The sequence below is a fragment of the Eimeria acervulina genome, genomic scaffold, assembly GCF_000499425.1.
Source record: "Eimeria acervulina Houghton genomic scaffold, Eah_scaff39, whole genome shotgun sequence".
NCBI lineage: Eukaryota > Apicomplexa > Conoidasida > Eucoccidiorida > Eimeriidae > Eimeria > Eimeria acervulina.
In genome coordinates, this window is record NW_013549842.1 from 55,612 (window position 1) to 81,779 (window position 26,168).

The 26,168-nt window shown below is 51.2% G+C and overlaps 6 protein-coding genes across 6 annotated transcripts; 4 read left to right on the plus strand and 2 right to left on the minus strand.

The window, feature by feature from the left end:
* Positions 1-18: 18 nt before the first annotated feature.
* Positions 19-2,123, minus strand: EAH_00008260 (hypothetical protein, conserved; the record flags this gene model as incomplete). Its single annotated transcript, XM_013395678.1, has 6 exons — positions 19-64; positions 403-509; positions 670-733; positions 909-962; positions 1,094-1,188; positions 1,401-2,123. 6 exons carry the CDS (start codon positions 2,121-2,123, stop codon positions 19-21), a joined length of 1,089 nt encoding a protein of 362 aa, XP_013251132.1.
* Positions 2,124-2,754: 631 nt separating this feature from the next.
* Positions 2,755-3,861, plus strand: EAH_00008270 (hypothetical protein, conserved; the record flags this gene model as incomplete). The annotated part of the gene is made up of 1 exon (XM_013395679.1): positions 2,755-3,861. The coding sequence occupies one exon, from the start codon at positions 2,755-2,757 to the stop codon at positions 3,859-3,861; it is 1,107 nt and encodes a 368-aa protein (XP_013251133.1).
* A 1,906-nt stretch (positions 3,862-5,767) lies between these two features.
* EAH_00008280 (hypothetical protein, conserved) lies at positions 5,768-10,530 on the plus strand (the record flags this gene model as incomplete). Its single annotated transcript, XM_013395680.1, has 10 exons — positions 5,768-6,092; positions 6,408-6,730; positions 7,054-7,290; positions 7,456-7,669; positions 8,268-8,479; positions 8,601-8,919; positions 9,177-9,477; positions 9,687-9,847; positions 10,088-10,203; positions 10,432-10,530. 10 exons carry the CDS (start codon positions 5,768-5,770, stop codon positions 10,528-10,530), a joined length of 2,307 nt encoding a protein of 768 aa, XP_013251134.1.
* A 611-nt stretch (positions 10,531-11,141) lies between these two features.
* Positions 11,142-12,044, minus strand: EAH_00008290 (hypothetical protein, conserved; the record flags this gene model as incomplete). Its single annotated transcript, XM_013395681.1, has 1 exon — positions 11,142-12,044. The coding sequence occupies one exon, from the start codon at positions 12,042-12,044 to the stop codon at positions 11,142-11,144; it is 903 nt and encodes a 300-aa protein (XP_013251135.1).
* A 5,243-nt stretch (positions 12,045-17,287) lies between these two features.
* On the plus strand, positions 17,288-19,923 carry EAH_00008300 (Arginine/serine-rich splicing factor RSZ21 transcript II, related; the record flags this gene model as incomplete). Its single annotated transcript, XM_013395682.1, has 7 exons — positions 17,288-17,386; positions 17,496-17,550; positions 17,688-17,797; positions 17,914-17,984; positions 18,794-18,889; positions 19,045-19,104; positions 19,752-19,923. 7 exons carry the CDS (start codon positions 17,288-17,290, stop codon positions 19,921-19,923), a joined length of 663 nt encoding a protein of 220 aa, XP_013251136.1.
* A 1,069-nt stretch (positions 19,924-20,992) lies between these two features.
* On the plus strand, positions 20,993-21,570 carry EAH_00008310 (RNA pseudouridylate synthase domain-containing protein, putative; the record flags this gene model as incomplete). The annotated part of the gene is made up of 2 exons (XM_013395683.1): positions 20,993-21,131; positions 21,398-21,570. The coding sequence occupies 2 exons, from the start codon at positions 20,993-20,995 to the stop codon at positions 21,568-21,570; spliced, it is 312 nt and encodes a 103-aa protein (XP_013251137.1).
* Between the last annotated feature and the right edge of the window lie 4,598 nt (positions 21,571-26,168).

Below are 26,168 nucleotides of genomic sequence, written 5' to 3' on the forward strand. Positions count from 1 at the left end.
AAGAGACCTCAGCAATGATCAAATGGCCGCTGCAGACGCAGTGAACACAAACGGTTCCTTCCTCCTGATTCGTCAGCACACCGCAGTTGCCACTCGAGCCACTACACTGACTGTCAAGGCAAAAAAGGCCAAATGGAGAAGCTCTTAACGGCACACTAAGGCCCGCGTGCGACCGCCCACTTCAGCTGCAGCCTCTATATGTGGTAATGATGAGTGTATTAATATTTCTAACACATAATTGTTGTGTTTTCTACATAAAACAATATTATATGGTTTGCATGAAATGGTGCAATACTAGTTAATGCATGTAATACCTGATGCATGCATGTAGGAATGTTCAAGGGGAAGCCGTACAGGATGCCTGGTGCAACAACTCAGAAGTGAAGCTATTCCCACGCATACCTGTTCCTGAGGACTCTTCGCGCCTCCTTTAAGAAAGCTGGCCAGTTTTGGCCCATCAAACTCAAACAAAACACCGCCACATCTAAACTGGCGTCAGCAAGGGGCACCTGCAGTCCACAAAGAAACAGAATGCGGCCCATCACTCACAGCAGCCCTCTTGCAAACTAGAAGAGTACGGAATGAGCAAACTGAGCTGAATAAATGCCTCATTTCACATCCAAACTACGAGAAGGCGTTCATTTAGAAGACGGGTAGACGTGGACATACATTGGAGATGTCGCAAGCCGTGATCCGCTCGTTTGCAGCCACCAAGTCAAAAGAATGAAACTTCCTACGCAGCGCAAAGCAAACAGCAGAGAGCAAATTCATTTCAAAGGAGAAAAGGCTTCTGGGAGGATTGAAATGCCAACTGGGTCCTACCTGAACCTCCCCGGCAAAGCACAGCCAAGGGCAAACGAACCACATCTTCATACAGATAGATATTCAATCGCTTCGAATCGAATTACCTCTCTGGAAAACGCAAGGAGAGAGCCGCCTCTCCGCATCCGAAGTCACCGACTCTGCAAACAATGCAAATAGAAAGCAGAAGAGGAGTGGGTGAAGCTCCTCCCTACGTCTTATTCAGCGTTCGTACTGCGTCGCCCTCACAAACAAGTGCAAGCAACCGAGTCCTACATCATCACCAACTCACATCCATTCCTTCGGGCGTTTCGACAACCAGGCAGCAACACAGTCCAAAGGATTCAAAGGCCAACGGCGTACTTGCGCCCTGTAGCCGGCATGGTACTGAAGGAGTCCCACAAAACCAGCAGCAGTAGTAGCAGCAGCAGGAAAATGAGCATCTTTTAGGCTCACAGTCTCGAACGACCCCTGCTGAAGCAGCAAGAGTACCTGTAGCTGGCAGAGTTCGTTCTTGCAACCAAGTAGTCTGTTAGCATTCACTGACCGGAGAAAAACCAAGAACACAAAAGAGCGCGAGTGGATTGTGCAATACTGACAATGTCAAACAACTGCGGCTCTTCTTGATATTTTGAAAAGGCCTCATCCCCCTTTTTTGTATAGAGAAATTCATTTAAAGAGCGAAAGCGGCCGCCTTGCAGACGATCGATGACGTTGGAAGAGAAGCTCGCTGCTGCTCCTCGACCTGAGAACTGCTTCACCAGCAACTGCTGCTGCTGCTGCTCCTGATTCTGCTGCTTTTGGTGCTGATGGCTGCTGGCGACTTCCACTACCTTCGCCTCCTCGAGAGAAGACGACAGCTCACTGCCGAATCTGTTTGCTGCCTGTTGGCTCAAATTCCCCTCTGGTCCCGAGTGAAAACTCATGTGCTTCGAGCCTACTTTGCCTTCTCCACCATCCTCTCCGACTAAATTCCTCTTTCGTTTCTGCCTTTTCTTCTTCTCGCGGGCTCGGAAGAAGGAGCTTTCCCCACCACGGCAATGCAGGCTCTCCGTGCTGGACTGTTGTGCAGCATTGTGTGCAGCCTTACTAGGTGTGCACGCTGGCTCATCGGCGGCCTCCTGCTGCTGCTGCCGCTGCCTCTGAGCTCGGGAACCATTAGTCTGCTGCGGTGAGTCGCTCAATTGACCACCACCTGTATAATCTACAGAAGGATCGGGGCGGTCGGCCCTCTTCCCCAATAATAGCCCAGGTGTAAGCGCACCGGTGAGGGGCCTTCCTCTAGACTCGATGCGTCTAGATTTGTAACGCAGAGAAAGCATTGCCACGATTCCAGCGGCCTGCTCTGCCAAGAAACATGAGTCCCAATGCCGGCTTGCGTCGAGCCTCCGCCGATGCCTCCAGCTCCCAAGCGAACCTACTTTAAAGCATTTCCGCTAAACAGCTAACTTAGAGTTATAAAAGGAGCCACAAAAGGCTTGTGCGAGGATTCGGTTTATGACAACAAGCAGGATAAGAGCAGATCCTTGTTCACAAGCCCAGTACCTTTCCCACGACTCCCAGCAGATTCTGCTTCGGTTACTCCATCTTACCCAAGAGAACCTCTGGCTGTAAAAGCGATGTCAAAAGGGGCTTTAAAATGTCCTTTTTGACAGTTGCCCGCCTACTTCGCCTTGAATTTGCAGCAAGGCTGCGAACCTGGTATGGGGCTGACGACCAGGACAGAACAGACGCCATACGAAAGCAGCCCCACCGTTCTGTTTGATGGATTTAATTGCTCTTTATACTTTCATTCTGTGAACACTGAAACACAGTGGGTGCCACTGTCTGGCGGAAGCCGTTCCCCACTGTATTTTTAGGCATGGCGGTGGGCGGAGGAGGAGGTCGTCTGCTGTGGTTTGCTTGCAGGGGATTTAAGGTTATTTTTGTGCTCAGCTGAGTAGGAAGGGCAAAATGGCTATGGAAACATCACCAACTAGCGCCGATGGGCGCGCTTTAGGGCGAGAACAGGACGATGAACAACCGGGATCCGCGAACACGACCATCCAGTGGAGAGAACGAGAATTGGGGCAAGACGGAAGCGCAGTTGAGGAAAGCCGGAAATTTTCTGATTTTCGCAAAGAAAGACGACGACGGCGGGCCCGATATAAGAAGTCTATAACTGCTTCCTGGGGGCTGGGGGAGGGTGTGACAGGGCGCATGACGGGGGTCTTGCTCCTCGGCCTGCTTCTGCTTACTTTTATTCTCCCCATTGCAGTGTACAGGATGCACCGAATGCAGAGTTGGCGGCAGCATGCGCCGGGCGCACTGTCACATCACGACCAGGAAGACCAGCAGCCGGGCCAATTGCAAGATCCAACGTACGGGGGAGTCGATGGGTTCCATTCAGGAGCCCCCGATGTTAACAAGGTCCCTGCAACCCCAAACTTGCAGGCAGCATTTGCCGCGCTGAAGCATACGAGTGACCATGGCCTGCTGTTAACGGTGAGGGGTGAAGACTGGGATGCTGTGCGTGAGCAGTTCCTTGCTTCTGTGAACTGGGTGGCAGGTATGCCCCCTTCTGTGTTTGAAAGCCCATATAAGAGTGAAGAAACGCTTCGCCTCATGTTGGCCTTGGACTTAGCATGTCTAGAGAATGCAGCGGTGGAGGCGAAACTTGCGGCTGATGACGGCCGTGCCAGCCACGCGGGGGGCTACACAGAGGAGATTGCTGCTAAGCTTCAGCGAAGCATGCAAGCTAGGCGCCAACAGGCGAAGGCAGTGGATTTGTGGGAGACATTGGTGGTGAACGACTGTCTAGGTTCTGACCCCGAACTGAAGGACAGCCTCTTGAGGCTGTTGCTAGCGGTACGCAGCAGAGCAGCAAGCAGCGAATACCTAGCTGCTGCTGCGGCAGAGGTGCTCTTCTCTGCAGAGCCCTCCGCTAGGGGGCATGCAGAAGAAAATCGGCTTTATGAGGGAGTCGCCTTCATAATCAAGGCGGGCCAGCTTGCGGCCACCGACAGTTTAATAAAGACTTACGTGGCGCCTTGGCTGGCCATCATCTTCACTTCCTTTTAACGCCCATCCCGAAATGCGCTTTAACCGTTTTTGCGGCCAAACGTTCGCTTGAATATACAACTGTTGCTCTTTGATTTCCAGGGGGGGAACAGCTTGCATTCAGCCAGCAGGTACATGAACATGTCAGCGGCATTGAGGAGTATCCCACGGGGTTGTTTCTATTAGAGGAGCCGGCTGCAGCAGCTCCACCTCTTTTGGGTGTCAGTGGCTGCAGATCAACAAGGTGGTCTTACGCCTTTCTTGTAGATCTGCAGCAGCGGTAGTGGCAATAATCTCGTTGCCTCGCTTCCGCCGGTGTGGGATCTCTTGCACTGTCGTCAACCGTTAATTGCAGCTTAGAACACTCCGCAGCGGAGGAAGCGATGCGGGCCGTGTTTGCGGGTGGGAGCAAACACGGCGCTGGTGTGTTGTGGTTTCTTTTTTACTGTTCCACTTTGAAGGACAATCTGAATGTTCCTGCCGAGTTTAATTCTCTGAATTTAAGACAAATGAGCAGTTGCCGGATGCTCCCCTTCGAAATAGAGAGACATACCTGTGATACATGCGAAGTCGAAAAGATTAACTGCAGCTTGTAGGGGGACACGGCTCTTGACGCCTGGTGTAAACAACTAGGCAGTCTGGCGCTAGTTCGTAGTAAAAGCGCACCCACGAGTGTAGACTAGAAAACCAAAAAAGCAGCATTGAGAATTCTTCCTTGCTCGTCAAGTTGTTGTAGCTAAAGGTGACGGTGGATTGGCCCAAGGTCTTCTTTTCAGTTGTGTGCAGACGCTGCGCAATAGCTCGGGAGACCTGGCAGTGGGGGCTCGGAACGCCTAGCAAGCTCCGCATTATTTCTTTAACTATTAACCATTCACGCATAACCTAGTAGAACAATAAACTGGAGGGGCTGTTCGCTGTTTGGAGCCGGCAAGGGCAACGGGAAACCGCGATCCTTTCCGAGGACCGTTGCGACCTGCAACAGAGCCGAAAAACTTAAAATATGACTTAAAAAACAAAACGGCTTAAGTCCTTTCCCTCACCCAGACGTTCTCGGCACAGTAGCTCAAGGGCCTGGGACTTGGGGAGCGGAGGCGCCCTGAGATGAGTTGCAGGGCACCTCCACACTCAAGCACGAGCAGCCCTACCTTTTCTGCCTGCTATAACAGTGTAGTAGACAGCTTTTGTACTTCTCCTTGCATGCGGGTTGCTCACTAAGGCCAAGTGGGCGTTCACGTGCCAACCTCCCACACATACCATGCTACAGCATGCAGGCAGACAATATTTGCATCATCCCACCCTCGGATGTTTTGTTGACTCTAAATGGGAAGAAGGTGTGTGTTAAGTATTCTGAACTAAGTCATTGCTCATAGAATGAGTCTGTCTATCACCTACATATATCTCGACTTGCAGATTGGTACAAGCTCTGTGGTGGGGCTGCTGGCGTTATATGCGCATGCACTGGGATTCTTTTGGATAGTGTAGAAGTAGCATTATTTGCGTGTTCAGTTTTTGGAAGCGACAAACAGCCCATAGATCTTCGGAAATGTCCATGGAACGCAAATAACTCGTGCGGGTTTCCTTCGTCACGGCCCCGCAGTCCCCTGTTCGTCCGGGCCTTCTGTGTCGTATCAAGAGCGGATTTGGTGAAATTTTTGCGAAAAGGATATTCAAGGGGTAATTTATGTTGGTGGTGCAGTTTATGTCGGGTTTTCACTGCCCATTATTGAGGCGATCGGCTGCCTTCAGTGCTTCAGCCCAAGCTGTCGATACACGAACTGTGCGATCCGCTTCTTTCTAGTTGATGGCTTATGAGTCATAGCATGCTGTCAGTCGCTCTTCATTTTTTTAAAATAACAATTAAGTCCGATTATTCACCAGTGTTTCCCATCAGTTGACTGCTTTCAGCGTTTCCTCCCGGACACCTTCAATGACGAAGGCAAAGCGGGGAGGAGGCCGGGGGGTTGGGGCTCGTCCGAGCGTTTCTTCTGCTCGCCGCGGAGGTTCCAAAAAGGGCTCATCAGCTGCATCAGAGGGGGCGTATCTCTCTGACAGTTCTGAAGACTTTCTCCCGCTAGACGGACAAGGCAGAGATGAAAACTCGAGCGAGGATGAAAGCGACATGCTACGACAAATGGGCCTCGAGGGGGCCGAACACGCGGCCAGCGAAGAAGACGAGGAAAGCGATGACGACGGGCAAAGTGATTCGCAGGCGTCCGCAGCAGATGAAGAGGAGGGTGACGATGCATCCTCAGGTAACACAAGCTGTTCTTCGACACTTGTCCCTTCTCCGATGGGCAAAACCTGACGAGGAATTAGTTTACGCTAATTCCACGTCAGTTTTTGCCCATTATCAGTTCAGTTTCTGTGTTTATCCCTCTCTTTGCCACCCGTTTCCGGGTCTGGGCTATTAAAAAGGGTTAAGTTGTTTTTGCAATTCGGTGGCTATAGCGTTGCTGTTTTTCATATTCTTAAATCTGCCTGCTTCAAGTGTCTGTTTTCCCCTTCTTGGCAGTGTTCCTCGTGTTGATGAAGCATGCATGTTGTGTATGGATGTTTGTGCTGTACAGACAGCGGTGCCGAGGAGAGTCGGACTGCGTGGGGCCGCCGGGCGAAGGACTTTTACGGGGAAAGCAGCAGCGGTGAGAGCAGCGAAGATGAAGAGGAAATGATGGAGAAGATGAAGGAGGCGGTGCGCGTAGCAGAGGTGGAAGACGTTGAGGGAATGACGGAAGCTGATTTCGGCGCCGACGCCCGATCCCTAGAGGCCCTGAAGCAGCTGCTGGCGCTGCAGGACAAGTCACTGGGCTCGAAGGCGCAGCAAGCGCTGCAGCAATCTGAAGGCAAAGAGGGAGCAGAGAAAGACCTGCTTTGGAAAGCCAGGCTTGATGCAGTGAGGGACTAGATCCTTGCAAATGCTGTTGCAGACCTGTTGCTCGTTTAACTTTCTATATATTATCACACTCGTGCAGGTTGTTCATGCGTACTGCGGGTGCTCAAATGGGCTGAAGTACAGCTGAAGTCAACGTAAATATGAGGCGCATGCCCTTTACGATTTGGCTGTTTGGAGAAGAAGTAGGGTTTCGTTGTGGAAGGGATAGCTCCTGGATTCGTGGTTGTGTTCAGCGTAGGCCTTAGGGTGTACTGAGCTGTGGGATGCATGCGTGGGACTTTTCTGTTCCGTCCCTTGTGTGGCTGTCATGTGTTCCTCTGCAGGAGGTGGACGCAATATTGGACGGCTTGTCTACTTCTGCGGAGCATGGGCAGCAGCAGCAGATACCACAAGCGGTTGCTGCAGGACTGTGTGAAGAGGAATTGAAGCAAATCGTCGCAACTGCGCATCCAGAGCTGCAGGGGTTGCTGAAGGAGCTGCAAGATGCCCTTGGGGAAATAAACAGCAAAGTCGAACCCCTTGTCTCTCTTGCAAAACGCAGAAACTTCCTCACAAAAGAAGTGCGTCTGGTGTATAGGCAGCGCACAGGCACCATGATGATGCTCTCCACAGCGTTTTTAAGAAGGCACCACTTCCACATTTGTTTAGGGCTATGCATGTGAGAGCCGTTTTCGGCAGTCCATCGATCTCCTTTTTGCCATTTTCTTTCGTCTGTCCGCTTGCAGGGCGTTTCCCTGTTGGACGCGAAGAATCAGCTGCTGCTCTCGTACTTGAGTTATTTGAGTTACTACATCGTGCTGAAGGCCCACGGGGTCCCTGTGGCGAGCCACCCCGTAGTGGAAAGACTCATAGAGTCCCGACTGTTGCTGCAGAAGCTGCGGCCTATAGAGGCTGCCCTCAAGCCGCAGCTGGAGAGGCTTCTTACCGATGGCGGGGATAGTAAGCTCACTGCCTGTCCCTTTCTTACTATATACGCGTTACCTCTGCAGAAGGAATGTGTACATATGTATTCAAATGCACATCCGCTCCTAGAAATACCCGTGTATCCTTTCAAGTGCAGCAGCAGCAGTTGTCTTTCTTTGAGATTCAGCCTTTACTGTTGTTGCACCCCATCTTAGTGATATGCTCTGCATGGCGGTGGCATTTCAGAAACTTGAGCAACTATTGGGATAAGCATTGCTAATTGTTTTTCGATTGCGCGCCAAGTGTATTTGAAGTAGTGCACGTTAGGAGTCGATAACGTCAATCATGCACCAATTGTTTGTTAGTCACGAGGGAGGCGCAGGTTCGTAGTGTGCTCGGTGCTTGCTTTATTAATTGCATTGGACGGTATTTGCGTGTCGGTTGTAGTGTAAGTGAATTATTGACACTGCATCGCTTCACTGCATCATGACTCTCTGGATGTTCAGACGATTTTTGGTTGCGCGCTGCAAAGACGGGGGACCTTAGGCAAATTGTGTTCGTGCTGCATGGGTTAGTTTTGCGCACGCTGCGTCTCCCTGACCGCTGATTGGCTGCATTTCGGGTGTACGTACAGGCTTCCAGTCTGATGTAGGTGCCGCGCCGAGAGCCCGGCCTGAGGCGTTCGCTGCCATGGGAGAATCGGACGAAGAGGAACAAGAGGGGCTGCTGTCTGGTGAGGAGAAGAGTACAGAGAGCGGCGGCTCGGGGTCTGAGGATGAGGATGCGAAAGGCAGTCAGGCCTACAAACCACCAAAAATGGTCTCTATGGAATACACCGCAGACAAAGTACATCAACAGACGCCTGGCGCCCCCGTTATATATCCCGCTGCATAATTCGCACCGAATAGCACATGAAGCGTGCAACTAAGTTCCAGTGTCTCCTCGTTTGCTTTCCTTTTGCGTCCAGGTGCCTGCACAGACGCGAGCTTCTCGCGAACTGCAACGTGCGGCGGAGAGGCTCAAGAAGAGCGAAATGGTCCGAGCAGTGAGAGAAATGACGAGCGATGCGCCGGAAGAAATCGGAATTGAGAGATTCATAGCAGCGCAGGCGCACCGAGCAGCGGCACGAGAGGCAGGGCTTTTGCGTGGGAGTAACGGGGAGGAGGACGAAGAACAATTTGAGCTCATGCGTCGCTCACTCTCCAAGAAAGAGAGAAAAGGTATTGTTTCCTGTATGCGTATTGAAATGGAGATAGTAACAACAAACCAGGCGCTGCGGGCCGGGGGTATTTAGGTCAGTGCGCTGCGACTTGGGGTGTTTGAGTCTTGTTTTGTCTTCTGGGATTCATGGGACTACTGTTGTTTCGTTCATGTGGGTGGACTTCATCAAAACTATGCAGCCGTGCGCATATGTAAGGACTGCTATGGGTTGGGCCGGTTTCTATATTTTGGGACTCTATGTCATATGCAAGATGAACTATTATTCACCAAGTTGTTTGCGGCTGTTTAGTGCTAGCATCTTGCGTCTGTTCACCTTTTGCAGCTCAAGCTGCGCAGCGCGCACAGTTCGAGAGGCGGGCTGCAGCTGCAGTGGGCTCGACTTTAGAGGATTTGGCAGTGTTCTATGAGCAGCCGTTGGGAGGAGAGGAGGACGACGAATTAGGTATCCATTCAAATGCCAAGAAAGTGAAGGCAAAAGGTGTTCTCGGTCATTACCTGAATGCTGCTAAACAAGCAGCAGAAGAAGCAGCGAAAACGCATAAAGCCCAAGCAGAAAAACTCATCATCGCCCGACAACAGAACCTGCAGCATTTGAGCAGACGCACTAACAAAGAGATGCACAAGTAGGCCTTGGAATTTCTCCGCGAAGCCGCAAGGCTGAACGTAGACACCCGAGCTGCGTTCTGTTGCGTTTCCGTGTTCATCAAACTGGATCATGGTCTCCTTAGGAGTATTCGTTTCACATTTGGCTTGTGCCAAGAAAAATGTAGACATGCGAAGAGCATTCGCCAAGTCAGAAGCAAGTCAGCAACCTCTCTGTGTGTCTTTGCAGACAAAACTCAAGAAAGCCTGCGAGAGAGGAGAGCGAAGATGAGGAGTTTGCAGCGCTAGTTGGAGAAACAAAGATGAAGAAGTTACAAAAGAAACAACGAATGAAGGAAAAGGCTGAAGCGTTTTTGCCGCAGGAGGAGGAAGAAGTTGAGGGGCAGAGGCGTAAGCAGCGATCGGGTTTCTTGGGTTTCGGGCGTAGGCTTGTCGTGCATTCTGATTCAAGTAGCACGTAAAGGCACTACTACTCAAAACTCTACAATTTCGCAGCGGCTTCGAGCCCTGGCAATTTCACCGGCACGAACTGGAGTGTAGGCAGCTCTCGCCAACAAGCCTGAGTGTTTATGATCGAACTACACACTCGGGTATCGGATTCAACATGTGATGCATCGTGCGGTGGCGCAGGCATAACGCGGGAGATAAAAACAAACAGGGGATTAGTGCGAAAACGAAAGAAGTTCGAGGGCAACGCGCGCGTGCACAACAGAATGAAGTACCAGCAGAAGGCAAAAAAACTAAAGGTAGGTCCAGAGTAGCAGATGGGATGCTTCAAAGTTATACATGAGCACTTATATCTATGCTTCCCGCTCCATGATTAGAATGCTGTGAAGTTTTGCGTTGGGTGTCCCCCGCTTTCCGTCTCGTTTACATCTTTAATGCTGAATTCCCTTGAAAGCCTTGGTGCACGCCCTTGGCGAATCGTCTATTGTTCGCCTTTATATTTGCTTTTGTCAATTTGCGTTTTTCAGTCACTGCGTCAGGAAATGCGTCCCGTGGAGGACCGCACCTACTCGGGGGAGGCTTCGGGTTTGCGTGCGAATCTGAAGCGATCCAGAACGTTGCATTAGTTTTATCGATTGTCCTCTTGGTTTGTTTGCAGCCCTTCGCTTATCTAGCTTATCATTTCAATCCCTTGTTCATTCCGCATGCCGTTTACCTCCTATGGGAGTTCCGGCAGCGACTGGCAATGGGTCTCACCCTGCAATACTTTCCTCGAATTGCTTGTTTTCCACCTCCTCTTTTGATCTCTCTTCAGTTTGCGCTCCTGCTTCGCCGTAACCTCGCTCTGCCAACATTCAAAGGCTTTATGCGCTCTCGAAGCTGCTGTGACGCGTCCATCATCTGCGTCGTCAGCGTTGTCGTGTACAAACACTTTAACTTCAGTTCACTACGAGGAGTGCTGAACTTATACTTAGTTTACTTTGGGTTAGGACCGAGGGCGCCCCCCTGCTCGATATATATTGTAAACCATGTGAAACGGATCGGCATCTGGAGCTAAAATTCACTACTGCCCCCTTTGTTGATTGCCGTCCTTCAGCTGAAACCTTTGCGTTGTAAGATTTGGCAAAAGGAAGGCTATCTACCTGCCACGGTGTGGCTATGAGGCTCTGGGGAGTTGCCTGCTGTCACTGCTGCACATCTGCAGTGTGCCTACAGCTGAGATGTACATGCAGCGAACTCAAGCGGAAGGGTTGTAGGGCTTGACAGTGATGTTGACGGAATAGTCGTGCTGCTCAGGGGTAATGGGAACCTCAATAGGTTTCCTAGTAACGAGATCGCCTTTTCTAAGGGTCCGGTCCTCATCGTTAGGGTTTGCATATCCGTCCCAGCCCATGTGAACAGAGGCTTCGAGTGTATATTTGGGAATTTCCTCGGCAGTCGTCGGCACTTTGGCACAGAGGAAGGCGGGCACGGGCCTTTCTGGTTCATAGATGGCGCTGATATCGCCAGAAAATAGCGAAATTACCTCTGGTTCGCCTGTCTCCGCGTCAGTTTCCTTAAGAGTGACCACTAGATATGTTGGCTTAGGCAGCGCCTTAGGGGCCCCAATCTTAACTGTAGCCTTCACGGCGATGCCAGTGACATCTTCTGCGAGTTGCGCAAAGTTGCAGTCCGCTACAGAGGGTTCGTTGGTGCTGCTGCTACCGTCGACCTTCGCCAGAGTCAGATCCGCCTCGTAGCTGTCGCTCCCGGCTGTAACGACTGTCTCCCCGATGCATTCCACCTTGGCCTCACCGTCGGGGTCTGTGACGCGCGCCTTGAGAGAAATCTTCTTTGCTTCAACGCTGCTCAGGTCGACGCAGAAGGCGTATGGGATCTCTGCTTCAGGGGTGTACTTTTCAAGAGGGACGGTGTGAGTGTAAATAGGCGTCTTCGGCTCCTCCCCCGATGCCACTTCCTCTGAAACATCAATTGTCAATACAGCTTCCTTTGAAAGGGTGTCAGGACGATCACTCTCCTCAAAAGTCGCATGACCCTCGAAGCGAACTTCGCCGTTTGCACACCGAGCTGGAGCCTCAGGTTCAGCGTGCACACCCAATGCTGCCGCAAAGGCAACGACCATCAGCCCCTTGATTGCCATTTTCAAAGTCGTACAAACCTGAAATCGAAAGCCCCACAACCAACACAGAAATCGAATTTCAGATTTACGCAAGAGCCGAAACTCTGCCTAGAGGGGAAACTACACGATGGCAATTCCCACCACATGCGTGCACGCAAAAACTGTAAACCTGTAAACCTGTACAAAAAGGCATGGACAGTGAGGGGTATTAGGATGATGGATAGAAGTATTCCCCACCTGTAATTATTGTAATAAGTTTTAGAGCAATATATTTAATAATGTAACCCTAAATTGACACACTTGTGCCGCTAGTCACCTGGCTTGACTGGCGGTGTCAGGTGGGGTGTCTGTCCGCCTATCGCTCAGGCTGAACGCTCCGCGGTAGAGTTTAAGTTTCCCCCAGCAGACGCGCATGGCAACGACTCTAAATTACACTTTAACAACTCAATTGGAATGTGCAATGAACTTTAAGGCGTATTTCAGATGGACGTGTCTCCGCGATGGAGCTCCGTCGCAGCAACTGTACAGACCAGCCCGGTGCTGTTGCTAGAGCAGCGCCGGGAGCATTGAAATACGCGCTGCAGAACTAGATGACCTTTCTCATTGTTTTTAACCTTTCAGTGCCTTTGTGATACCCGTTTGGAAGCTTTTGCATGCCAGCGCTTCACTAGCTCCAACGGGATAATATGGACCCGCCAGCCCACGAACTCACGGTATATATCTTACCATGTAGCATTATAGACTTAATTGCAGGCCAGGCTGCAAAAACCGGTGATTGCGTGAATGAATAACCAATAATTTCCGTCAGGGGCTGGCTGGCTGGCTGCGCCGCACATAAATATATCGCTAACCGTGGGAACAAGTTGCACTGCGACAAGCGTGCTCGACCCTTGCCGATGACCGTTGTTAGCTGTAACAGAAAAGAAATACGTAGGATAAGGTTTCCAACTCTCAGCTGGCCTTTCCAGTCACCAAGTGTCCGGGTCACAGCTGCGTATTGCCCTGGAGAGAGTGCGGCGAGGCGGCCTGCCTGTCATGAGTTGCAACGCGCCACGCTGCAACGCCTGCTGCAAGGCAACCCTTTGCGCAACCATACGCAAGCTGCCTTCGATGCATGCTTTAAAAACTAAACAATTGCTAATCGCATTTATGGTCGTAAGTAACCTGCCTACGCACTATTACACATACGGACGCCAACTTTAGACAGAACATGCTGCATGTGCCCAAACCTCACCTCCCAAACAGCGTACAAATTCATCTGCTTGGCTGCCAAAAAGAGTATGGCTGCACCAAGAGAGAGGCGGAGGAGGGTCCAATGAGCACCAGAGCACCGAAGGCACGAGCTGAAAGAAACAGACACGGGGAGAGGGGGCGCACCGCAGCTGCGGCTGCTCCTCTTTTTTGGTGCCGACTTCCATCTAACTGTTAGCAAGCCATCCACTGGCGTGGCCACTAGTCGTGCAACGTCTTCTGTGTCTTGCTCCTGGATGGAAAGCCCTTTTAATATGGCGCCGAAACAGAGAAAATATGTAATGAGCCGGCGGCGATGCTCACCGGCAAATCCTACGTGTGGTGCGGAGTCCAGGAGCCCCAAAAGAAACGATCAATCCCAAAATATGGAAAAATGAAGGCGCTGTCGATGATGGCTCCTCTCTCATCATAGATGACTGGGGCGCGCAGATCTCAGCAGGAAAATAATCAACGCAAAAAACGGTGCAAATATGCACGTATGGAGACATCTATAGGCTTGATAGAGCAAATGCCCAAGCTTGTACGCGGCCATATACAGTCTCTATTATTTCGCAAGCGTGCGGTTGGTGCGTTTCGCTCGGGCGCCTGCCTTTCGGTGTTTTGCGGTGGTGGTCTTTTGTTCGATATTGAGCCTAGCCATGAATCAGTACCAGGAGGCGCCAAGGCATCAATGCGTTGACAATTTTCGGACCCCTGTTAATAATGATGCTTTCCTGGAAGCAATGGAGATTCCGGACGTAAAAAGAGACTCATGAGTAAGTGAAAAACTCCTTGCGTTACAACCGAACTGAAACAGGGAATGAAGTGGCAAGTGTGATGAGACTATCCATCGCACCTAAGGTGACACCACAGCGCCGGACCCACTGCACACCAACCATAAAACCCGCAGATACTCCGGTCAATGGCCATTTAGGAGTCGGACAACACTGCAGGAGTCCGAATTCAAGCGCTTTCCGTACCTTTTCTGCCGCGATTTCGGGCAGGTGGGGGCGCATTCCTCTGCTGACCCATGCATCCCACGGCAACACCAGGATCCTGCCGCCAGATCCACCGTTGTTCGGGCCTAGTAGGCCTGCAATAGCATGCTTGTGCATTTTGCGACAGGGTCCTCTGCAAAGAGAGCCTGGGAAGTGCAGCGGCATAATCCACTCTCCATCTGGTACCAAAAAATATCACCGTACTAGATGATGTTTAACCAGTCGTCCCTCGTTGTTTGGGAAGAACCACATCCGCCTGAATAAGCTACCGAAACAGAAACACGCAATTTGGAAGGAAAGCAGGGGTCATCGGATGTACGCGCAGTTGGTGAGTGATGCGCTTGACCAGTAGGGCCTCAGGACAATGAGATAGCTGCCACCTCGTTGACAACCGTGATGTACTTGACTCCAGTCGGACTTCACGAGCCACTAAACCCACCGTACAATGCATCCAATATCGAAGCCTTAAGAATTTTCCCCCATGCATGTCACGAATTGATAGTCAGTTAGAACAGTGAAGCGCCCACTACAAGTGATCTCGGCACTTCATTGCTTTCCACCATACCTTATAGAGCTCTCGTGAAGTGCTGGATACTTTTGCTCTCTTTCCGCAAGATGCTATGAGTAGCAGGCGGCTCTTTGGCGTTCTCTTCAGCTGCCTGCGTGCTGAGAGCAATAGAGAGCGCTGGCCCAATCGCTTTGTCACTGGCATTAGTTGCAGGGAAGAAAACGATGCCGAAATTCGGGAGCGTCAGCCATGGAGAGGATGTCCGGAGTCTGAGACCTCCGCCTGCCTTTTGTCCGTTCACCGATCAAAAAAGATGTTTCCCCTTTTCGAGTATATCCGTTAGAGGGGAGGAGATGAGAGCCAAAGGGAGAAAGTTACGGCAATGCGACGGGAAGGAGGGACTTCCTGACGTTGGCATGAGTGTACAGGGGAAGCGGCCATTGCCGAATCGCCTCTATACTGTAGCCGAAGTTTTGTACCTGGGACAAAAGACTGAGGGTGTGCCAGGAGTCAGTTCGACGGGGTGCTTTTTGCGTCCACCGGAAGTGCGGCCATCACTTTTTTCGGCCCTACAGGTGCGTCCCACATCTAGTGGGGGACAGGGCGTGTATGTGGCGATGCTCCTCGGCATCTTGCTTCTCCCATTCCTTAGCTCTTATTATGCTCCTGTAATCTCGACTTATCTGGCCTTCTCTATTGCAAAAGAAGAAGGCGCACCTCCAGATACTTCCCCTTTTCTCCTGGGAATCTGATTTTTCGGTTGCCGTCGTTTCTTGCTTCGCAGCATTCTCTGATCAGGGCTGGCATTCAAAGCCCCATCATCGAGGTGGTCTATACCGGGGCCATTACCAAATCGGTATTATTTCTTCTTAGGTAGGGGGTGGAAACTGGCGCCTTTTCTCTCTTTGGACAGTAGGGACTCTATCCAGAAAAGTGCGACCCTTCCACCCCATATTTATCCTGTTGATGCAGCGCTCTATCGATGGCTCCCCTTGTTTAAGTTTTCTCAGTTCTACGATAGCCTGCTCCTTGTAGATATGGGAATAAATATGCTTCGCAACACCTGTGGGGAGGTTTTCCAATGTGCTGATGCGCCCCCCGAAAAGTGATCCCCTTGGCTAGATATAACCACCATTTTCGTGCCTCTCCTGATAACGATGATTCCAATCGGGACTGTGGCTCTTTGGATGCACAGTGAAGAGGAAAGCAAACCTCGAGAAAAGCCACTGAGTCTTCCACTGCCGGCGGATCGAGGCGCCTGCTATAGGGGGAAGGCGGGCAGAAGCCACGGCACTCTTTATGAGTTATTTTCGTTATAAAGACACTTTCACTCGGAGAGGATGGAGACATCGCTATTGTTTTAATGAGATGAGTTCCTAGCCGTTGGTCTCCTCTGCAAGGAAGGGAAGATCCAGATCAATCTCCACCATCCGAGAGGTGAGAGGGACAAAAAAATATTTTGAAGATAAGATTTGCCCCCAAGGCACCCTCGCTGCTAATTAGTGCTTCACCGTAGTTTGCCCAGCAACCCGGGTGATGTTCAGTGCTTGCAGCTGCCTCGATGAGCTATGCGGTGTTACCAATTGTAACAGGGCTCCTCGCTGTTATCTGAGGACCCTCGCGAGCTGTCCCGAAATCAAAGACTTACGTTAAGAGCTCTCCAAAAGCAGTTGGCTTCCCCTCCAGTCCCCCGGCATCCTAGGCGTAGAGGCCAACGAGCCTGGGGGTGGTGCGGACAGAAGGCGTTCCACGAGTTGCAAGAGAAGTGACCTCACATGCGCCTCCAGGAAAACCCCCTTTTAATGCTTTCACCAACACCTTAATCTACACTTGAGTGGCGCTAAGCGGCCAACCTACGCACAGATAGATGCATTTTCATACCGACTTCCGACAGTTCATGCTGAGTAGGCTGACAACTGAACAGCTTCACTCCCCATCGGTAAGCGCTCGCATTACCTGGGGTGTGCAGATACCGCGCTGCGCCTATCCCCACCTATGGGTTCAAGCTTGCTTCGCACGCACCTATGTTGCTGGTGTAGTTGGACGGATTTAGCCAACTCTGGTGGTAGTCCCAATCAACCGATTGGGACTACGCCAACAGCAATGCAGAGTCAGTCTACTCCATCTTGAGCTAATATAAAAGAGGGCACAGATCATTTAACTTAGTCAGCAAAATACCTCTATCGTGCACCGCTGCAGCAGACTGATGCCGCAGCATTAGGAGGCCCCCTGGCAAACATGCAAGCAGTGCCACATACGTGGGGCTGACAGGTGCTGAAGCCAGGGTGAAAGCGGCGTGTTTGTCCTCGCAAGACGAGCTCAAACCAATCGAATCATTGTTTATTCTCTTCTTACTCAAGGTGGAATTGCTTTCCTCTTAAAGTGGACGAGCTCCACTGCCTGGGGGTTTCCCACCGATTAACGCGAATCGTCGCGTGCATGCATCGGGGTTTTCGAGACACAAGAAGTACCGGTCAGTTATTCTAATCCACAACACAAATGCGTACTTTCAGCCTTGCTAACCGATTATGGGGTGTATTGACAACCCGGGACTTCCCCTCCGCAGCACCCGGCGGAATCGTGTGTTTGCTCTCCTCTACCGTGTGGTTGCTGTGTTCCTGTATTCGGTTTGTGCGAATTGGGAGGTGAAGCCGCTTTCTGATTCTGAAGGTAGTCAGTATCAGCAAGGGGCGAAGCTATCGTTGGAATCTGCCTTCTGCTCTATGCTGTGCGCAGGTCAAAATGCATCGCATGGATGATGAACTGACGCACGGGCGGAAGGTGTATGTGGGTGCGTTTTGTTTCTGTTCTTTACACCACGTATTTATTTTTTGTACATACTGTATTTGCTTCGCAGGTACTCCGTACATTCCTCATGCCCCAGCGCGTTTGCTGACGGGCCTCCTCGGTGTGGCTTGCCATTTTCAGGTAATCTAGACCCGGAGTCCACTTCTACGGAGCTGGAGGAGATCTTCAGACGTTATGGGAAGCTCAGCAATATTTGGGTGGCGAGGAACCCTCCTGGGTTTGCATTCGTAGTGAGTCTGTAGTGAAGTGACACTTATGATTGTTCGTAGTAGTTGGTAGTTTTCATGGTAGAGAATGCGTCGCAATATACATTGCTTTTTCTGTGCCGTGTCTTTTTGTACTGAAGACCTTTGAGGACATGAGGGATGCCAGAGACGCGGTGGAGGCGACGGACGGAATACTGCATCGGGAGAAGTAGTGAGCCTTTGTCGTTGTTAAATCCGCAATCTGCAGCTGAACGCATGCAAGTTGAGAGACGAGGCGGTCGCGTCATGCGAAGGTGCCTCTGGTCTTAGGCTCGTCGCTCCACTTCACTTCACTGCCCCGATTCTCCCCTGCCTGCTGCCTGCCTGTACGGGGGCTTATGGCTGTTGGCTCTCCCGCACACCGAACTCACTCAACCTCCTGCCGTGCGGTGCTTTCTTCTTATCTTCCCTGCATCTGCGTCTGCGCTGCGGCTTAGTTGTCGGGTAAACAGGTTGGGTGCTGCTGGTTTTTGTACATTCGTATTCACGTTGCAGTGTGAGTTTTGCGGTTCTTGTTTTGTGCATTCGAGCGCATAACGTCTCTTGCCTTCGCCTGTGTAAATGGCTCATATAATATCTGCTCTTCCCCCATGGGACACACCTTCCCGACACCGCGGCGTCTTTATTCTCCGCCTGTATATGGGTTCTACCCGCGAAATTGAGGGCTCCTGACGGGATGCCGCTGCAGCACCTCAGGCCAAACTGCTCTCCCTAATGCTTTGTTACCTGCTGAGGTGTACGTACTCTGCGCAGTCTCCGAGTGGAAATCGCAAAGGGGCCGGGTGCCAAAGGCCGCCGAATGAGTCCCCCAGGAAGGAGGAGGAGAGGCTCCCCCGACGGTTTCCGCGGCCGAGACACACGACGCAGGTACACCGTGTTTTTCACTTGCCAGGCAGTCTGCGTGTTTTTGTAGCTGCCGAATGTTGCCAGCTGCTCCTCTCATTCTCTGCTGCTGTGCGAATGATGCGGGATGTGCTGCAGCCCGGGATACAGCAGCGAGGGAAGCGACTACAACGATTACCGCGGTCGAAGGGGCCGTAGCCGTAGCCGCAGTGTCGACAGACGACGTTCCTACAGGTTTGTGCAGAGCTCAAGACTGGAGATTTAGAGTTCTGTTTGCGAGCAGGAGATTGCATGGACATGTGCTGTGCTGAGGTTTCATGTCGAGGTATGGCTTGTCTACTCTTGATGAGCTGCTCTTTCATCGTCACTTGTCTGCTTTTATGCTGCAGTCCGCGCCGTCGAGACTACTCAGACGACGACCGGGACATGAGAGGAGGCCGAGGAAGGAGGTAAAGGTGACACGACGTGATTGCCAGAGCGGCATTATTGAGCCCAACGATGGCAGTGCCGTCCGCTCTTCTGAATTGTGCTGCCTCTGTTAACACTGCGTCACCCGGATGACGGTGTCCGTGCGTGAGTTGGTGGCATGAATGTACTCATTGTGAAAGGGACGCCCTGAGGAGTGTTTAGGGCTCTCTGACGACGGTGCCACATGTGCAACGTCTGCAACTTCCGGTGGAACTGGAGGCGGAGGGAAAACTAAAGTAGTTCCTCGCTAGTTTGGGCTGTAACGAGGTTGGGGGGCGTTGGGCACTGTGCTGTGCGGTGGGGTGCGGCGACCCCAACAGATGCCTGCTATCCTGTTTACTTTTGTTGTTGGTGGGGTTGAGACGGTGGGATTTAAGGGTGTCGCTACACACAAATACAACCCGTTTAATGGCCGATTTAGCGTCTGCTTACGTCGACGCTTTTCGTAAGTGATTTCTTCAAACGTTCGCGTCGTGGTAAACAGGGAGCCTAGGGGCACAGCCGCCTGCGGCATACAGCAGCCACAGGCTGCCATCCGCTGCATACTACAAGCAGTTGCAGCACACGCAGTTGAAGCTCGAATTAGGAGCAATACGAGCTGCGTCGTTGCTTTTAGATCTGCCGTCAGGTGGTGGACTGGTGCTTCTCGTCGGGTCTCTCCGATCACCAAATGCGAATACGATAAGTTGCAGATATCGTATCAGGAACTGTATCAGGAGATGCGCCAGAACACGTTCGAACTGGCGATTAGCCCTAGCGGGGGTGTACCGTGGGGGGCGGGCTTGGCAAACGCTGTCTAATGGTCGCGTACTGTTTTGCGTGTTTGTTGGAAGTACCAGATGTAATTCTAAAGTGCAGAAGTGAAGGAAGTTACGTTACACAGTCTTACACTGAATGCTAAGGCTGTGGAAGAAGTTGAGCTGAGCCGCCGCATCGCTTCGCCTTTGGCTGCGGAGCTCACGTTGCACGCGTGCTGTGAGCCCACCGAATTGAAACTTGAAAGTATAAAATTGGATTCATATTATAGTGATAATTTAATAAACATGTTCAACGAATTGCATGGAGGACTCCATGACGCCTGCTGGACTGAGCAGGGCCCCTTGAGTCCGTCCCCGCTGAACGCCTGTGGGATCCGTAATAAGCTCTGATTCATCCTCCCAGAAGCATTATCGTTTCAGGAACAAGGCTTGCCTTCTCTCGTGAGCACTTTTGTTATTTGGGTTGCATCTACGGTGTACAGACGCTACCCAGTCTCCTGAGCAAGGCTTCTTCGGTCCTTCCTAAACGCCTGTGGGATCTGTGGGATTCGTGCCTGCATCATACTCCCAAAGGAATTCTCGTTGTACGAGCTAAAAATTCCTTCTTTCCTGCGCAGCTTCGTCTTTTCTGTAGCATCTGCTGTTTGCAGACGCCACCCGATCTCCTGGAAGCAGGTGCCAGCCGACGGCTTTGACTCCCCTGAATCAAATGCCTAGTGTGTCTTCTCTCTGCCGTCAGGGAACTGTTCAAACTTTGCAACCGGGACCAACATTTGCTACACTTTACAGCGCATTTAGATACCGGCAAGGGGCACACCACGCGACAGCACGATGTTGTGTAGTCCCACGCAGCCACCAGCAGAGGTATCTGACGTTGCAGAGGTACCAAACTCAGTATCGCGCGAAAGACTACATATCTAACACCGAGCTGGACGGAAAATGCGAAGCCTCTTTCCCTTTCCCTTCCACCCACCAAGAAGGAGAAACCCGAGGCCCTTCAGCCATTTCTAAGAATGTCAGAGACGCGCATCACTCGCTGCTCGTGCAGCCCAATGCTGCTCAGCCGACAGAATCCGTCAGCCAAGAACTGCAGAGTGTGCATTGTAATACAATGAGTGGCGGAGGACAGGCAGCTACAGCTGAACATACAGTTGTTGCTGCACCTACAGCAGCGAGTGTAGCTGCGCCTCCGCTTGCATCTGCGCATGGAGTCAAAACTACAGTGACAGCAGCAACTGTAGCGTCCGGCGGTGCGTCTAGTGCACCATCCGGAGGGGGACTTGAAGAAAGTCAACAGATGCAGCAACCTATTACGGATGCAAGACTAACGGACGCGATAGGCACGCTGCCCCTACCCACCTCCAGCGCCGTTGTAATGAATGCCGAGTTAAAAATCCGAACAAAGAGCAAAGCAAGCATGTTACCTGAATACCAGCCGTTGCAGATCAGTCGGAACTGTTGATATACAAATAGCAGACGTCTCTGCGCCTCCTGCGTTTTGTGCATTCTGCTTCAGGTGCCTGTGGCTTGACATTGTATAAGGCCCCGCTGTATACGAAGAGCGGAGGAGTTGGAGAGAGATCTGAGAGAGTTAGCAGAGTGCTGCAGAGGTTGTGCGGCTGCTCGTGGGCTTCTGTACAGAAGCTGCTGCGGCTCAAGGAGGCGTTCGTCGTCCCTCATGAGAGGTAATGAGGAAACAAGGTGCCACGCAAGCATCAGCTCTGTTATTGACTGCACCCTTACTTACAGATGCTGTCGTCTGTGGTCGGAACGAGCAGATTTGGTTGGTGTAACGTGTGCAGGCACTGGTGTGGGGTGCATGCAAGTGAACTGCACACACGCGCGTGTGCGCAGGTGTACGTGTTTGCATGTGAAGAGGCGAGAAGTCTATGCAACAGGCTTGCTGTATATTAGTGTCTCTTCAGGGGTCTAGAAGAGCATTTGAAGCAAATATACGATGCAAAAAACAGAAAACACACTGCTTGTGGAGCTCGTTTAGAGCCAGGATCCACTCTCTACTACCCGTGCAGGGGCAGGAGCGACATCAGCAGCAGCCCTTGCTCAAACGAAAAATTTCAACAGCAGCAGTTGAACAAAAAGGAGCTCGTTCTGTTTGAAGATGAAGACTACATTGTTCTAAACAAACCCTGCGGCGTCACGGTCGGGAAACTGATTGTACGCCAACGTGTTCACACACCCGCACAGGGACTTATTTAGGTCACAGATGAGACAAATGGAAATCTGAGGCGCTTGAACGGTAAAGACCGCTATACAAATATGCAGAAATGTTCAAAAAGCAAGAACAGAATCCGCAGTCGAGACATCGTTGCGTCTGAATTGTTGTTGTGCTGCAGCAGCAGCTCCCCGTTTTGCTGCAGGGCGCGTCGGCAGTGCCTGTAGAGAGCGCAGAGGTGATCCTTCTGGGAGTCGCGCTTGCGGAAGTGCCCAGATATAACTTCACCCCAGTCGAGGCATAGTCACGCACCCCCAAGCAGCCGCTCATGCGCGATGCCTGATTGTTGGCCCCCGCATTTTACTTTTCAGAGAGAAAGTCCTTGAGTTAACACCTTCCCCACTGCGTTGTACGGCGCAGACCCCAATACCGCTGACAGTTCTGGAACGCCTCTGCAGCGGCGCGGCTCTGCTCTGTCGCAGCCGCGCTGCTGCCTCAGTTGTTCGCAACGCCATTTCCCGGTGAGTCGATCGCCTCACTTCAGGCTCCCATTACGTTGGATAATATTCTCCTGTTTACCATTTTGTCCTTTTTTTGGACACAGTGCGCTGTACACATGACTGAGGTGAGTCTGCGGTCTCGGGTGCGGGTACTTTGAAGGCATCCATCATGATGCGCGCATCATTGTGCATACATACTGGCGCACAGCGGCGGATTTGGGACGCTGAAGTTTATTGCCGTCGTGGAGGGAAGTCCCCTCGGGCACGATGGATTTGTGAAGATCCCTTTGCGTTCACAGCAGGTGAGGCATCTTGGACCTATGAGGGTTTTGCTCCTCGCATGCATCAACATAGCATGCAGTTCATCGCCTTTATAAGACGGACTGCCGCGTTCGGCTAGCAACGGGCCTCAAGTTTGTTTTCTTTTGTGGGTTGCACAGTCCATCGGCTATGCTGTTCCCGCCTCAACTCATCACGGAGGGTCCCCGGCAACTACGAAGTGGAGGCTGTTACGGTCTGTGAAGGTGGCTGCTTCTGTTAATGGCCATAGATCCCATAGCAGCTTAGACTTCCATGAAACTCGGAGCCTTTCCATCCTCCTGTTGGAGACAGGATTCGATCTTTGTCGCCACCAAATTCGTGCTCACTGCGCCTTCGGTACGACCCGAGATCTGTTCATTGGGCACAGCGCCGATTTTGCTCTGCCATAGCAGTTCTATAGCTGTGTTGCAGAAGCTTTGGAGTTGTTGATGCGGACGATTTACATATCGCGGTTGCAGATATGCAATGCAGAAGGCAGAGAGCCGCGCCAACGTAAATTCGAATGCTCGCAGGTCTCCGCTGTCCACTGAAGGGAGATAGGCTGTATGGTCAGCTCCTGAAGAGGTGGCAGCAGGCAGAAAGGAACGTGCAGGGATCGCGAGGTGATGGTTGTTTGGAGAGGGCGGACCACGAGGAATTCATATACCGGAAAGAAGTGGCTGCGCTGCCACTACATCTCAAGCGAATCCAATGGAGGACGTTTGCAGGTGCAGTTTCTGTCTGTTTCCTCTCTGTAGCACACAGTAGCCATTTATTGATGTTTAGTCAACAAAATCAGCATGAGTGAAGGCCTGCACAAACACCCATACGCATACCGTCGACGGCTGCACAGGAACAGAGAGCCGGTTTGCATCTTATTCCCTGCACTCAGGAAAAGACTTAACGGTCGATGCGCCAGTGGGAGGAGATTTGGTTGCCGCACTGAAGGCATGCGGGCTTTCGGATTTCGAAAACATCCAGAAACAGATGCGTAATTGGCTCTATTAGCTGCTCCGCCGATACAGGTAGTAGCGGAGCCAGTGTTAAGTAGTTTAAGAAGTAGACGCTTGAATACTAGTTAATTAACAACTACTCCACACCACGTCCTATCGACAAGTAAAATGAAACAGGAATCAGATATATCCATGGGAGGAGGGGCTCGCTATTCTGCGTAGTAGCATGCATCGAACCACCGGCAGCCTGCCACTAAGTGACACAGAGTAGGAGTGTTAGAATTGCCTGCACGCACAGGCGATGGCGAAATGTTGAAGTTGACTGGAAAGTCTGCATCCTCCGACGTTTTCAAGGGAAACTGTAGACGGGGTTCCTGCTGCAGCTTTCGTGCCCTGCAGTGCGTTAAGGAATTGGGGATGCTTCGAAATTTTCTAGTTTCCTGAGCATATATATATATATATATATCTATGTAACGTATATAACATATAGGTACACAACGTGGATTCGAACTTTTGGAAGGGTGAATTTCAGTTGTACCCAATTTTACGATCATACTGATGATGGTAAGTTGTGTACAACTCAAATTAAGTTTTTTTCACTAGGGGACTAACATTATTTTTGCGATATCAAGGGTTCTGGGAAGGTGTAATGGCAGCGGCTCAGCGCACCGCTTCGAAGCAATGCTTTGTTATTAAGATGTGGCGTGAGGAAACTGTACATTCTCGTAAAGACTTCAATGTGAAGCGGGAGTTCCTGATTAAACACATCAATCTGCTTTACTCAGCCTCTTCCGGCGCTTCACCGAATCTTAAGTACAGCATGCGTTCAGACAGCGGCCGTGGGGCTAGAAACGTTAGTCTGTACTTTTATTTTGGAAAAAAAATAGTGAACTCCGCTGCAACTGGCGAAGCGTATCTGGTTATAATGACGGATTTCTACGGGACAGATAATATGTAGACATGCCTGCTTAGCTGTACTCCGGAGTGCCTGTGACGAACATTCACATCCTTGTCGACATATTTCCTGCCTGATCTTCTACGTTAACTTCTTCGGTGACTTTGCTTTTTCTTATTTATAAAATTGAGTCCGAAAACTGCATCTCAGGAGCGAAAATATCGGCGAGCAGTCCTGCACGGGGCCCTTCTGGTAGTAGAGCAGCTGTTGCAGCTTTGCCTTCTCTTGAGGCTTTTGTATAGCGCCGGATTCCTGTTCTCTTCCCCTTCTGGAGCGCATAGGATCGGCAAGCTATTTTGTGTCTGTGTGTACTACGGGTCTATGGACTCCCCCGCGTCACAATTCACAGTGCGGAGTTTATAGGCAATAAGCAAAACAGTGAAAATGGCGCGGGTTCATACTCTAGCAGACCTTGAAAGGCAGGATAAAAGTGCTCAGGCGGACCCCCAGACTTTTGGGGCCGCGCTGTCATCAATGGCATTACCTACTGGAGATGGGCCCCCTTCAGGCCGGAGTTTTCTCGAGTGTCTGCTGCCGAGATTCAGCCCGAAGCACTGCGTCTTCATCTTCGCTGTTATCGATCTCGTTGTTTATATTGCAACAATTATCTATGGACGGTCTCCAGACAACCCTACGAGCCCTTCCATGTGAGCATTAAACGTGCAGTAGGCGCAACTGAGCTGCTGGTTTTTTATCTATGCTGCCTTGCATGGGTCATATCGAGTTGCTTTGAACTCCCCATTCTCCAACGCGATCCCATAGTTGACTCTGTTGGCACCATTGGGTGCGAACTCCGTACGATTTATTGCAGTTCTTCTCTGGTTACTTTCGGCGCAAGCATTCCCAGTGAGATAAGGAGGGGCCAGATATGGCGCTTAGTGTGTCCTGTCTTTCTACATCTGAACATCTTCCACCTCCTGGTAGGCTCCAAAAAGGCGTGCATTTCGGCTCCTGTCGCCCTTAGGTTCTCCTTCGTTTTGAATAAATGTCGCGCACATACTACTTAGCCTGCGGTAGCAGTGGCGTGCTCCATTTTGTGCTGCTTTGGTTTACAGATCAATATGTTCATGCAAGTCCGAATTGGGGCCACAATCGAGGAGAAGTGCGACGCTTGCGACTTCCAGAGAACATAGATTTCTACTTGTGGCACTGGCTCATCATAACCCTACAGGCGTAGTTGTGTGTGATTTGGTGTACACGCTTCTGCCTCTGGATTAACGGTTGAGGTGCTAGAGGGAGCAGAAGTTGTGCATGCTCGGATGTACGTACAGATACGGCACGCGTCGGATCTGCGCGGCTTACCTCGTCAGCGGAATTTTGGGAAATTTGGTTTCTGCTGCCGCTTTCTTCTGCAATGCGGTAGGTATGATGGTTTTATATTAGTTTTTCTGTTTTTGCATCTCCTC